The sequence below is a fragment of the Macrotis lagotis genome, chromosome 1, assembly GCF_037893015.1.
Source record: "Macrotis lagotis isolate mMagLag1 chromosome 1, bilby.v1.9.chrom.fasta, whole genome shotgun sequence".
Classification (NCBI taxonomy): Eukaryota; Metazoa; Chordata; class Mammalia; order Peramelemorphia; family Peramelidae; genus Macrotis; species Macrotis lagotis.
The window spans coordinates 519,416,090-519,430,416 of record NC_133658.1 but is presented as its reverse complement, the minus strand read 5'-3'; the positions used below and the strand labels follow the sequence as shown (position 1 = coordinate 519,430,416).

At 35.8% G+C, this 14,327-nt stretch overlaps 1 protein-coding gene across 3 annotated transcripts in view; it reads left to right on the top strand.

Annotated features, from left to right (window-relative positions):
* OTC (ornithine transcarbamylase) overlaps positions 1-14,327 on the top strand; it is a 73,240-nt gene that overhangs the window by 40,244 nt on the left and 18,669 nt on the right. For all 3 annotated transcript variants that reach the window (XM_074214185.1, XM_074214184.1, XM_074214183.1), the window contains one exon: positions 9,566-9,719. In XM_074214185.1, the coding sequence (XP_074070286.1) occupies positions 9,566-9,719 (154 nt within the window). The remainder of the gene's footprint in view (positions 1-9,565; positions 9,720-14,327) is intronic.

Sequence of the window (14,327 nt, the reverse complement as noted above, 5' to 3'; positions counted from 1 at the left end):
CTGTTTGATACAGATCATTCTATTTTTGGACAGTTCTTACTGTTAGGAGGGGTATATGGGGTGTTTGGAGAATTTGCACCTCTCATGTCGGGGTTTGCTAAGTTCTTTTCAGCGCTTTGTTGTCTACCTGGCCCTCAGCTCTCATCTGTGACTCCAAGAAGGTATAGCATTTGCAGCTGTCATACCCTTATAACCTGTCTCAGCAGATGGACGAACCCATGTTGAGGGAAATAACAGACCTCAAACTCATGGGTTAGTTAAAGGGGTGTCTATCTCAAGCATGTGAAGATTTTTCCTGCCAGAATAGGAATATAAGAACAATTTGTTCCAATGGTCATCAAGACTGTACTGAGTACTGGAAATGGAGACAAACAAAAGGAAACTCCTGCCCAGAAGGAGTTGCTATTCTAATGATGGGAAGGGAGATAACCTATAAAAGAGAGAAGAAAACCAAGTAGAGATCATACTAAGGTATAAATATTCAGGATCACCAGGTTAGAAGTGAACTTGACTCACTCTCTCAAGTGAGAGTCCCAGGCAAGAACTCACCAATTATAGGAAGCAGCTGAAGGGGTCAAGGCATCTCCAAATAAAAGGGAAAGGTCAATGGGGTGGGTAAATAAAATTCAGGAAAGTCCAGAGCAGAACCAGATTAGAAATCAACAGACTATAACCCCAGAATTCCCCTCATTTATTAGTTTCTTCTTGGAGTAGGAAGTGAAAAAAAGAGGAAGATGAAAATTCCTGAAAACAAAGAATAAATAATGAGATTTTTGAGAACCAAAACAATTTGTCACAGAGAAGAGATGTTCAAAAGGGGTATAATTTCATGGTGTCAATGACAACAATAAGACTAAGAGATCAAGAATAGAGAAAAAAATTAATAGCGTTAATTTGTTTTTTTTAAATATTACATGAAATATCCTGGCATGAACTCTTCCTCAAACTCTGAGTATTGACATTTGAACCTCTTCCTCAGAAGGCCTGCAGAATGGCAAATAGCTCTACCCTTTGCAGCCTTTAGCTGCCTCTTTGGGATGTTAAACCATCTTATTGCATTTCCATCCAAGACAGGAATTCTACTTGTTGATGATTAGGAAATCCCTCGGGAAAGATAGTCTCCTCCTGTGGCTAAGGAGGAGCAAGAAGAAGCTGAACAGTTAGGCTGTCTCCATATCAGGATATTTGTGGAACTTAAAGATCCAGTGCTGACAGATGAGGGAGGCTGGCTGCCAACAAGAGAGTTAGATTTCATAGCAGTTCAGGAAACAAAATTACAGGTGGTCTGAGGAAGATTAATTTAACCCACTTCCCCAGATTTTTGTCTTTTTATAGTGATGGCTTATATTCCCCACTTCTTCCTGCCATCCCCAACAACACTAATTGTCCTTGTTAAATGAATCTCAGAGAAGTCTTCTGATACATAGACATAGACACACTTATAGTCAAACTTAGAAAGATATGGATTAATTGTTCATTCATTTTCACATAATAAATACCTTTTCACATGTTGTGCTGACCCCTCCTACTTGCGTACTCATTTTGATTTTCCACTTCTTTTCTTTTCCCAATCAAAAAGAGAAAAGAGCATGATGGAAGATGAATTTTACATAATTTTCAGGTTCTCTTACTCATTTGTGTCAGTAAAAGTCCTACCCTGAGGTGCAGGGAATAGGAAGGTGCCTTTTGGAGTTAGGAAAATCATAGAATCCTAGATTTAAAACTAGAAGGGACCTTAGACAGCACCCCCATTCCCATTCCACAGATGAGAAACTTAAGACCAGAAGTAAAGTGAGTTGCCAAGATCACCCAGCTAATGTCAGAAATGATATTTGAACCCCCCATTTTGTATTCTTAAGGCAGTCTTATGTTAAGTGCCTCCCAGCTAACTTATCCTTTATTCATAAACTATGACTTGACTCAGTTTGGCTGTAGATGAACATTGAAGAGGCAAGAGACAAAGAGGGCAAGTTCTGCATTTATTAAACCAAATACAAGTGTTTAAATATCCTCCTCAGTCCCTAGTCCACTTCCACTCCCATGGCACTCTCTAATCAACCAGTAAAACAACACTCCCGTGTTCAAGGACACCGGGTGGTAAGACTTTACCTAGTATACATACACACACACACACACACACACACACACACACACACACACCAGTCACTTACAGACTTACAGTCTTAAGACTTTTTATTGAGTTCAAATCCAAGCTCTTAAACATTCTGGTTGGGTCAACCTGGTTAACATATATTGCCAAATGATCTGCATTGGTAAGGATCAGTTTCCTCATTCAGCGAAATCACAGGTCTCATCTAAAACCAAATAAAGTGTTTTATTTACTGTGTTTATGCCTAAGCTTGAACCCATTTTTTAAAAAAAGTTGGTGATTTATTCAAAGTGCTAGGAAGCATTCTAAGTGACCAAAGAGAGTCACTTATTCTGCCACAGAATATTAGAGACAGAGATGGGAGCTCAGTGAGCTTTCAGGGCAATTGAATGGAGTGTTCAAGCACAGTGATGAAAGCTCTGGCCCTGAAGTCAGGAAGATCTGAATCCTTGGCAAATCAATTAACCTCTGTTGGTCTCCATTTTCTCTTCAGTAAAATGGGGATAATGATACTTCATAGGGTTGTTATAAGCATCAAATGAGATGTTTGTGAAAGCATTTAGCACAATTCCTGGAAGATGGTAAGCACTAAATAATTGCTTATTTCCTCCTCCTTCACCTTCCTTTTCAATTGGACCTGACTGTTAACAGCTTGACTCAACACAGAGTAGTCTTCTTTCTAAGTTATTCAGTCAAGTTCAGGACATATGTCAATCTCAAAATATAAAATACAAGGTATACAAAAAAGAAGAAGAAACAGAATATATATGCACCATGAAATATTTTAGCATTAAAAGAAAGATAAGATTAATTTTATCTGTTCTTGTTCCCCTTATGAACTAATTCATCTAAGCCTGAGACAGTAACATTTTATAATTACCATGCTGTGCAAGTTACTCTCTAGTTCTATATTTGGGTTAGGATGGATAATGCAAATGCAATAAACATAAGTAATGAGACCTAGTTTTGCTAATGCTGGTGAAAGATGGTTATGATTGCCTCCTTGAGGTAGGCAGCCATGTTGCCCCACAGACAAACAGATTCTCTCTCTCTCTCTCTCTCTCTCTCTCTCTCTCTCTCTCTCTCTCTCTCTCTCTCTCTTTCTCTCTCCCTCTCTCCCCTCTCTCCCCCCCTCTCTGTCTCTGTGTCTCTGTCTCTCTGTCTCCCTGCCCCCCATATTAACAAAAATGAAAGTAGACAAAAATAAGACATCATTAGTGGGGAGAAGGGGAACAGAAAATATTTTAAGCATCTATAACCTCTCATTTGTAGTATTTTTTTTAAAAGACCTCTCAGTCTTTAAGACTTATGTTTTAAATTGATGGGAGATTGGGGTGGCTAGGTGGTGCAGTGGATAAAGCACTGGCCCTGGAGTCAGGAATACCTGGGTTCAAATCCCATCTCAGATATTTAATAATTATCTAGCTGTGTGGCCTCGGGCAAGCCACTTAACCCCATTTGCCTTGCAAAAAAACCTAAAAAAATTGATGGGAGATTATATAAAGCTCAGATGACTTCTTAATGTTTCTCGAACCTTGCTGTCAGTGTTTCCAATAAATAAACTTTAATTGTCCCCCCAAATCCTTAATGATTTATAGTATCTTTGAGTGAAATAAACTAAAAATGCATTTCTGCTGACAATATAATAAAACAGTACTTAGCTGTTAAACCTCTGTTGCTAGTTAATGAGCCTCATTTATTGAGAAAAACAACTTGAGGGCTACCCCATGCTCTTGATATATCCCAAGGTCTTATTTTTCAGCAGGATACTAGAAGAGAGAAAGCATTGTCACATGCTTCATTGGTAAGGATAGAGTGATAAGATATTCCTGGACTTCTAACTCGAGACTTAAAAGCAAACTCCATAACCACCCTGTAAGACTTTGAGATCTACTTGGAATATTTTTATCCCTCTTCCTACTCTCACTGGAAGAAGACCAGTCATTTCAACCAGTTGGTTCTGCCACCAATTCTGATTCAGAATTCTCTGAACTCACCACAACAATCTGTTTTTATGATATTTCTGAAACCTTTTTGATAAATGTGAAGCACAATTTAAATAAAAGTAGGAACCCATATTTGTATACGTGAATTTCATGTTTATTTACTGCTATAAAGTTTTCAGGTTACTTTTACAATTGATCTTCATAAAAGCCCTTTGGGGGAGAGGGTGAGGCAAGCATATATTACTATCCCTATTTTACAGATGTGGAAAAAGATACAAATTGATCAAGCATCTTGCCCAAATTTACCTGGAAAATATTTAGCAGGACTAAGACTATGTAAAGTGTTTTTTTTTGGCTGCTTATAATGGTATGTATGTATAATACCTTACAAAATGAATCTTTAGATCTTCACATGTAAGGCACGAAGTAACATTACTATTATTCTCATTTCATGGATGGGGGAAACTGAGAGTCATTGAGGTAATGTGATTTTTTAAAAAAGTCAAACAAACTCAAACCTAAAACTTCATTTAAGATCAATGAGCACCTATTAAGTATAACTGCAAAAAATGCAAAAAACAAAGATTTTGCTCATGAAACAGAGGATAGAATCATTAAAGACTAGTTGAGAATACACACACACACACACACACACACACACATATATATATATATATATATACTAGTAACAAAATAAAGGAAAACTTGGGAAGAATGCAGCAAAAGAATGTTACTTAAAATAGGATATTAGAGGGTAGTGAGAAGAAAAAGTTTTAAACCATAGGAACAAACAAGCAGGGAAAAAAGGAGATCAAAAGGGCAAAAGTAGATGATTAAGCAAGTTATTTTTAAAAATTTAATCAAAGTGACAAGAACTAGACAGAATGTTTTAGATGTATTCTAACTAGTGCAGAATGAATGATAGACAGCATGATTGTTTTAATTGTATTTTTGTCAGTGATGTCATACTCATGTTATGTGACTGGTTCAATTATAAAGCAATCTTTTTCATATGCAGAACTAGCATAGGTTGAACAAGACTCTGACTCAGGTGCTATCATGAGACTTACACTTCTTCACTAGAAGATCTCCCTTCCATACCTTATCTCATTATTCTTCCTTGAAGAATGAGACACAACTAATCTATGGTACTCTCTGAGGATACTCTGTTCCCCCCCACCAAATAAAAGTGGGACCATCCTATATACAGTCATACCTCTGCCATTTGGTGACTCTGTGCCACCATTTCACCCCTCCACCCCACTGTTCATTATTATCATCTTTCTTTTCTCTTCTCTCTCTCTCTCTCTCTCTCTCTCTCTCTCTCTCTCTCTCTCTCTCTCTCTTCTCTCTCTCTCCCTCCCTTCCTTCCTTCCTTCCTTCCTTCCTTCCTTCCTTCCTTCCTTCCTTCCTTCCTTCCTTCCTTCCTTCCTTCCTTCCTTCCTTCCTTCCTTTCTTTCTTTCTTTCTTTCTTTCTTTCTTTCTTTCTTTCTTTCTTTCTTTCTTTCTTTCTTTCTTTCTTTCTTTCTTTCTTTTTCACCTAAATGGTGGCCTGGATATCATAGAATTACAAGGGACTTGATAGATCTACTTATTATCCATTCCCTGCTATACTACCCCTTTCCCATTTGACTAATTTTAATATGAAGAGCTGACGGATAATGGAAGGTTAATTAATATCCTCAAGATACATGGTAGCATAGCTGTTGATTCCATTTAGTTGACATTGAATTGGCATTCCATGTGATGAAAATTGTTTGGGATCTTGATTTCATAATCTGGGATATTAGCTATGCCTTCCGAGTTTGTGTTACCTGTAGACTTCATAAGCATCTTTCTAGATCAGAATATTATTGCTTTTGGACAAAGGCTATTGTGAAATATTCAGATCTAGAAACGGGTTCAATGTCTTCCTTAGGAAAGGGCTATAAAACTCTTAGAGAGGACAATATTAAAGTTTGTAAGTATACTAGTGTTCAGGTTGAACACTTTTTTGAGTAAAATGGCATAGTGTGAAGGGTTCAGCCAGAGGACCTGGGTTCAGATGACACTTGCTACCTGTCTGACTAGGTAAGTCAGCTAACTGTTTTGGGTCCAATTTTCCTCATCTGCAAAATGAGGAAGTTAGATTAGATGGTCTTTTTACTTCTAAACTTATCATTCTATAACTCATATCCCAAATTCAATACAATATCAAAAAATCACTTTTTTTTTTTTTGCAAGGCAATGGGGTTAAGTAATGTCTGAGGTCACATTTGAACTCAGGTCCTCCTGACTCCAGGACCAGTGTGCTATCTACTGCATTGCCTAGCTGCCCCTAAAAATCACTTTAAAAGCTAGAATAAGCTTTATTGTGGTAGTTGTTTAGTTGTTTCAGTTATGTCTGTCTTTTTGTGATCCCTTTTGGGTTCTTCTTGGCAAAGATACAGAAGTGGTTTAGTATTTCCTTCTCCAGTTCAATATACAGATGAGAAAACTAAGGCCAACGTGTTAAGTAACTTGCCCAGGGTCATGCAATTAGTAAGTATCTGAGTTAGGGATAACACAAAGGGTTTTTTAAAAGAGTTTATATTGGGAATAAAAGTTGAGGATCAAAACCATGCTAGGACAATTGTTTGGGAAGGATGTTAATAGATGACTGTGAGGAGGTTGAACTACTTAACTCATCCTGCTTTTGGTTTCTCTGCCAAAAAAAAGCAATCTTTTGGACTATGAAGACTAGAACAAACATATTTGAGAGGCCAAACACAAGATTAAAAGAGGTGGTATGAAATCAACCAGCTGTTCTCAAGGCATTCAACTATACTGAATAAACTAACATGTAATTATTGAGGATCTGGCTGTGATCTTTGAAAGATCTTGGAGAATGAGGGAGACCTTTACCATGGACCTGGAGAAGGATTTATGTCATGAAGGGAAGAAAGTGAAATCTACAAATTTTACATTAGTGAACTTAATTTCCATTCTTGACAAAATTCTATAACAGATTGTTATAGGGAATGTTTGTGAACATTTTGAAAGGGAAGCAATGATCACCAAAAGCTGATCTGACTTCATTAAAAGTATTAACCTCATTGCCTTTTCTGAACTAGTATATTAGTACTTAGAATATCTGTGATTTTGTGGAAAGAGTTCTGTATTTAAAACCAACTTCTATCTCTGTTACTTGTTGGCTGAGTGTTTATGCCTGTCTAGGTCTCAACAAGGACAGGTTTGTTGAGCTATAGGCATAGAGTGCTATAGAGAGACAAGTGTTAGGTTGTAGAAAGGGTCGATTTATGTATCACCTCTGACTCTTATTGTCTTTGTGATTCTGGAAAGTTACTTTACTTCTCAGACTCTGTTTAACCATTTTAATATTATTCATATAATATATTGCATATACATACATATATATATATATACTGTACAGAATCAAAATATTATTAAGTTTAGATAATTTGAAAATGACCATTTAGCTGCAGTTGGGGAAGGTTTCCATTTATTCATAATAGATCTTTGGGGGGGGCAGTTCCTGAAGGGTATATATATGTTAAAATATGTTAGAAAACTGTTCTTAATCCTTTCCAAATTAGAAATTTGCTTTTTATCATCCCAATCCTATACTATTTTTTTAAAGATTTTATTTGAGTTTTGAGTTTTACAATTTTCTCCCAATCTTAGTTATTGTCTGATCTTACAAGATAAGACAATAAGATATGATTTTTTTTTTCTAAATTAAAGGTAATAGTCTTTAGTCTTTGTTTAAACTCCACGATTCTTTCTCTGGATACAGATGGTATTCTCTATTGCAGACAGCCCAAAATTGTCCCCGATTGTTGCACTGATGGAACGAGCAAGTTCATCAAGGTTGAACATTACCCCCATGTTGCTGATAGGATGTTTTTCTGGTTCTGCTCATCTAATTCAGCATCAGTTCATGCAAATCTCTCCAGGCTTCCCTGAATTCCCATCCCTCCTGCTTTCTAATAGAACAATATTGTTCCATGACATACATATACCACAGTTTGCTAAGCCATTCCCCAATGGAAGGACATTTACTTGATTTCCAATTTTTTGCCACCACAAACAGGGCTGCTATGAATATTTTTGTATAAATGCCAATCCTATACTATTGCTTTATATAATTTGAGTCATGGATTTACGATGGGAAAGTATTAGAATAGGAGAAATGCAGTAACCACCTTTCATGCAGTGAAGCTTCTATATAGTTTTAGTGACTATATATTGCTATTTCACAAAACTGAAAGTTATGTATGTATGTATGTATTTATTTATTTACTTATTTAGTTATTAATATAATTTCTTGGGGCCTTAGAAGAAATATAATGGGATTACTGGAAGTTTGGCAAGATAGTGAATAACTTGTTTGTACTTATTTATTGACTTGTCTTCTTCATCAGAATGTAAGCTCTTAAGGGTAAGTTCTGTTTTTTGCATATTACTTACATCTCTAGTGCTTAGCTCAATGCCAAAATCATAGTAAACACTAAGTAAATATTTATTTATTTCCTGGATTATCTGTTAAGATATATTGAAAGAGAAACTTTGATTCCCTTTAACTCGACCTATTTCCTTGGAGTTGAAGTAGTTCCCATTTCCACTGCTTGGCAAATGAAAGATAGGGGAAGAATGGATATGCATTGTTGGCATTCCAAGATACACTGATAAATTCATATTCCATAGGATTATTATTTAATATGGCAGTTAAATTTTATAGTATTACTACTATGCTTCAAAGTTCTTCTGGTCTGAGACTTTGTGTTATTGTAGAGAATGGTTATTTGCTATGATGTGTGTTTGTGTTTGTGTGTGTGCATGTGTGTGTGTGTGTGTAAGAAAAAATGAGATCTCACATGATTTTACAGACACTGGGGTTCAGTTTTTGTTTTCGTTCAGTTTTCCTCAAATAGTCTGAATTTATGGCCATGGTTCAATTAAAGTACATTTTCATTATTTCTCTTATGTTTCCAGGAGGAACCTTTGGTGCAAAAAGCCATTCTGTCTGCAGAAGTTAGAAGATAAACTGCTTCCATATTCAGTAGCAGCCAAAGTTTTCATTTGAAGTAGAAATAAACATTCATTTGTGCAATAACTTAAATCAAAAGTGGCAGATATAGATAAATATATATGTATATACAGATATCTGTTTTGTCTTTTGTTTTTTATTATAAAAAAGTTTACAGCTTCTATCTCTTCAAATTCTCTGACTTGGTGACTAGATGTGCCTTCTCTTTAATAAGTGATCAATTATTATCTTGTATGCTGTGCCAACAATTTACCTTAATCTACTTTACATCCATGCATCAGAGCAAAATCATGTTTTGTTATACAAACTGAGATTATTTATCAAATAAATCTCTTTTTATCCTTGCAACTTTTTAATATTGGTCTTGAGACAGGTTTTACTGCTGTACTGCTAAGTGGCAATCTGGTTCTTAATACTCACTCTTCCTTATGTATTCAGACTATCTTTTATTTATTTAAGTTTTGTATTTGCTACATATAGGGTGCTATCTAGTATGACAGATGCCATTTTGGCTCGTGTGTATAAACACTCTGATCTGGACCACCTGGCCAAAGAAGCTTCAGTACCAATAGTCAATGGGTTGTCAGAGATGTACCATCCTATCCAAATTTTGGCTGATTACCTCACTCTCCAGGTATGCTACATTTTAAAAATCTTGCATTTTGTGGTCTTCAAGTGAAATGTTCCTCCATAACTTGAAATAAAATATATAGGATTAGAAAAGAAATAAGTTATGTTGAAATACATTTATAAAAAAAAATTAAGCAAAGGAAAACAAAACAAACCCAAGTCAAGAACTTCAGCTTTAGTAGGAAAAGAACCTCTGTGGTGCCTTTCATCCCCTATCCTTCACCCACAACCCTCTCAAAAAGTTAATTCAAATACTATAAACAATTCCTTTGTATTGGTGTCAATGTGGGAAAAAATCTTTGATTTTACTAACATGGATATAAAGTATTTCACTCCTTGGATTGAATATGAACATGATACAATGATCCTGTCCTGCTGCAAATAACCTCTATGACTTTAGGCAGATCACTTAACTTGAATTTCCTCATTTGCAAAATGATTGTATATGATATTTTTAACAATCTTTATAGCTCTAATCCATAGTTCTTGAACAAATATTAGTGTTAATATGGGCATTCTATCCAATCTGATGCCATGCTTGAAAGGAAACTAAGAGAAGATGTTCATCTTTGAAGCAAGTTAAAATGTCTCTAGAACGTTGCAATTGATACAGTTCAAGGGAGTAGCCCATCTTCCTGAATCTTAAAATTCATCTGTTTCTAAATATGCAAAGCTGGAAAAAAAAGAAGAAGAAACCTAAAATACTTCTCTGATTACTCTTGGGCTGCTAATATGACTTCCAAGTACATGGAACCAAAAGTTTCCCTCACAATGAAGAGAGGGAAAAGTCTATGCACATATATAGCGTAGCTGAAGTTGGCAGGCTTTCTCCTATCTCCATTTCTGTCTCCCCTACTACTGCTTACCTAGGTGCTGGGTACTTTGAGGTGCCCCCAGCTCCCATTAAGGTGTATTCTGCCAAGATCTTCTTTGAACCTACTATTGCAGAATTTTCTTGATAACAATTTAATTGTCTGATGCCTCAAGTCCTCAGGACTTTATGAGCTAATCAGATGAACTAACCAATTACAACATATTAATGATGGATTATGGAGGAATATATCATCTTCCCTTGGGCTTCTTATACAAACATTTCTAAAAATCACAAGAGTTTAATGCAAAGACATACAGTTTTTGGTGCTAAAATTACAGGCATTAATTGTAAACTGTTAAGGATTTCATTTTAAGCAAGCAATCATTGAAGGTAGAATAGATAAGAAGACTAGCCCTGAAATCAGGAAGACCAGAGCTCAAATCTGACATCAGACACTAGCTATATGACCATAGACAAGTCACTTAACTTCTGTTGGTTTATGTTTTCTTAATGGTAAAATGGGGATAAAATATCACCTACCTCTCAGGATGGAAGATCAAATGAAATAATATTTGCAAAGTACCTGGCACATGCTAAGCACTATGTAAATGCTGAAAAAAATTATAGCATACTGGTGGTTAGCAGCCTTATATGCATAAACCAGGCAGCAGACATACCTGTCATTAAACTGACATGGATTAAAGATTTGAATACATTCCACTTATTTTTGAGAAAGAAAAACAGTCTAAGTTTATGTGGTGTGTACATAAACAAGAAATAGTGATGGGGCATGTAAAAATGTTGGAAAAGGATGCCACTCTTTCTCTTTTCCACTGTTATCCCTGTACAACTAAGCTAGCCATTATCTTTGGACCAGCTGATAATGGCTCTTACTGACTATGACTGATCCTCAGAAGTATGTACTGTTGTTTAGAAATCATTGCTTAAGAGCAATAAGGGATGATCAATTGAGTTAAAGGGATTTAGTCATCCCTTTTTTAAAATAGCTTTTTAATTGATATTTAATTTATTTTTCGAATTACTATGGTTGTTTTTCAGCATTTATCCATTTGCAAATTTGTACGTTACACATTTTTCTAGCACCCCCTCCCTCCCCTTGCTGGCAAATAGTCTGGTAAAAGTTGAACATATATATTTGTGTTTAACTTATTTACATATTAGCATTTTATATAAGAGGAATTAGGATTAAGGGGAAAGAAAGAAAACCATGAGATAAGAAGGAAAAACGTAAGAGAAGTTTTTTAAAATGTGAACATAGTATACATTCAGATTCAATTTTTTTCCTCTCTGGATGTGGATGGCATTGTCCATACAGGTGTTCCAGAGTAGTCCTTGATCTCTGATCTGCTGAAAGGAGCTGCATCAATCATATCTGATCAATTTATATTGTCATTAATGTGTACAATGTTCTCTTGGTTCTGCTCCCTTTGTTCAGCTTGTAATTCTATGTTTCTCTAGAGTCTGATCATTCATGGTTTATTATAGAACAATAATACTCCAAAATATTCATATATATAACTTGTTCAGCCATTTCCCAATTAAGGAGCATCCTCTCAATTTCCAATTCTTTGCCAACTACAAAAAAAGCTACTATGAATATTTTGGAACATGTGGGGCTTTTCTAATTTTTTTATGATTTATTTTGGATGTAGGTCTAGTATTGGTATTGCTGTATCAAAGGGTATGATCAGTTTTATTGCTCTTTGGGCATAGTTACTAAGATAGATTTTTAATGACAGTTTTTGTATTTACATCCCTTAAATTTTCCTCTTTATTCCTAAATTCTCTCCCTTCCAAAGTGCAATCCTTTATAAAAATATTTTTAAAAGAGAAAAAAAATTCATCAAAAACCACCACACACACACACACACACACACACACACACACACACACACACAAAACCTGGCATCATTAAGAGTGTTTCACACTCACTGATTCCCCTACCAGTACAAAGGAGAAGGGTAGTGTCCTGTTCTATCTTCTTTTTGGACACAAGCTTGTTCTTTTTTATTTTGTAACATATTTTTATTTGTTCTGTGGTTTCTATTATTTCTGATTTCATTGTTGTAGTCATTTTGTAATTTTCTTGGTTCCACTTGCTTCACTCTGCATCAGTTCTTGAAGTCCAAACATTTTTGTAGTCATAATTTCTTATAAAACAGTAATTATTGCATTACACTTATGTACCCTAATTTGTTTATCCATTTCCCAATTAATGAGTATCTTCTTTGGCTGAAAGTCAGCTAAATGACTCCATAGTGCATAAAGCATTAGATCTGGAGTCAGGAAGACTTATATTTCAAATTCAAACCTGACTTCAGAAACACTAGTCACATGATTCTGGGTAAGCCATCTGATCTTGTTTGTCTCAGTTTATAAAGTGAATTGTAGAAAGAATGGCAAGCAACTCCAGTATAATTTGCTAAGAAAACCTCAGATAGAATCAGAGAGTCAATCTTGCCTGAAATGACTGAACAACACCTTGGTTCCAGTTCTTTCTATCACAAAAATATCTTGATGCTCGTGGAGTCTTTCTTTTTGTCAATGACATTCTTGGAGTATATGCGTACCTGTAGAATCTTTGTGTCAAAGGATATGGGTACAGGTATATCTAGTTGGCACCTAAGGGTCCCCCAAATGACTCAATGTGGTTAATATCCAACTATTTTATAAAATCAATCAAAATTCTATGAAAAAAAAACAAGTGGGAGCTTTTAGGTAAAGGGAAAAAATCCAACCCTCCTATTAGTCACTATCAGATAATGGTGCTATTACTGTAAGAAGAGAGGAAATTTTTCCATATCTAATTGGACCATGATGGACTGTGCTTTGTTGCCAAGATTCTCCAGGGTGCAAAGGCATAATCTGGAGTGGAAATAATTTAGTGACTCTTTTTTCTTTTTTTTTAAATATTAGAATTCTTTTTTTCTTTTATGGCTTATTTATTTTATATTATTACAATAATCTTGTTGTGAAAGTAAACATAAACTCCCCTCACCCCATAAAAGCTAGAGAAACCTCAAGAGTAGTGAAAGTGGGGGGGGAAGTGTACTTCAGTCTGTGTTCCAATGGCAGTCTCTGGGATGAGTTGCCTTCTTTATCATAAGTCCACCAGAGAAATTGCTTCAATATTTTTCCCCCATTTGCTATTACTAGCTGTATTTCCCTCTACTCTATTCCTCCCCACTTTCATTTATTCCATTCTCTCTCTCCTTTCATCCTGTCCCTATTCAGAAGTGTGTTGTACCTGAGTACCCTCTCTCACAATCTTCCCTCTCTTCTATCACCTACTCCCCGCCACTTTCCTCTCCCCATTCCCCCTTACCCCATCCCTTCCCTCTCATTTTTCTCTTGGGTAAGATAGATTTCTATCCTCTATTAAGTGTGTTTGTTATTTCCTCTCTAAGCCATTTCTGATGAGAATGAAGGCTCACTCATCCCCCCCCCCCCACCTTCCCCCTTTCCACTCCATTGCCAAAGCTTTTTCTTGACTCTTATGTGAAATATTTTAGCCCCTTCTTCCTCTCCTTTCTCTTCCTCCCAGTATTTTCCTTTATCACCCACTGACTCCATCTCTATACTATATTATACCATTATATTCAGCTCCCTCCTCTGTCTTATATATGCTCCTTCTAACTGCTCTTATAAATGAGAAGGTTCATATGAGTTATCATCATCTTCTTCCCATGCAGGAATATACGCAGTTCATCACCATTAAATCTCTCATATTTACCCTTCTTATCCACCCCCTGTATGCTTCATCTAAGTCCTATACAT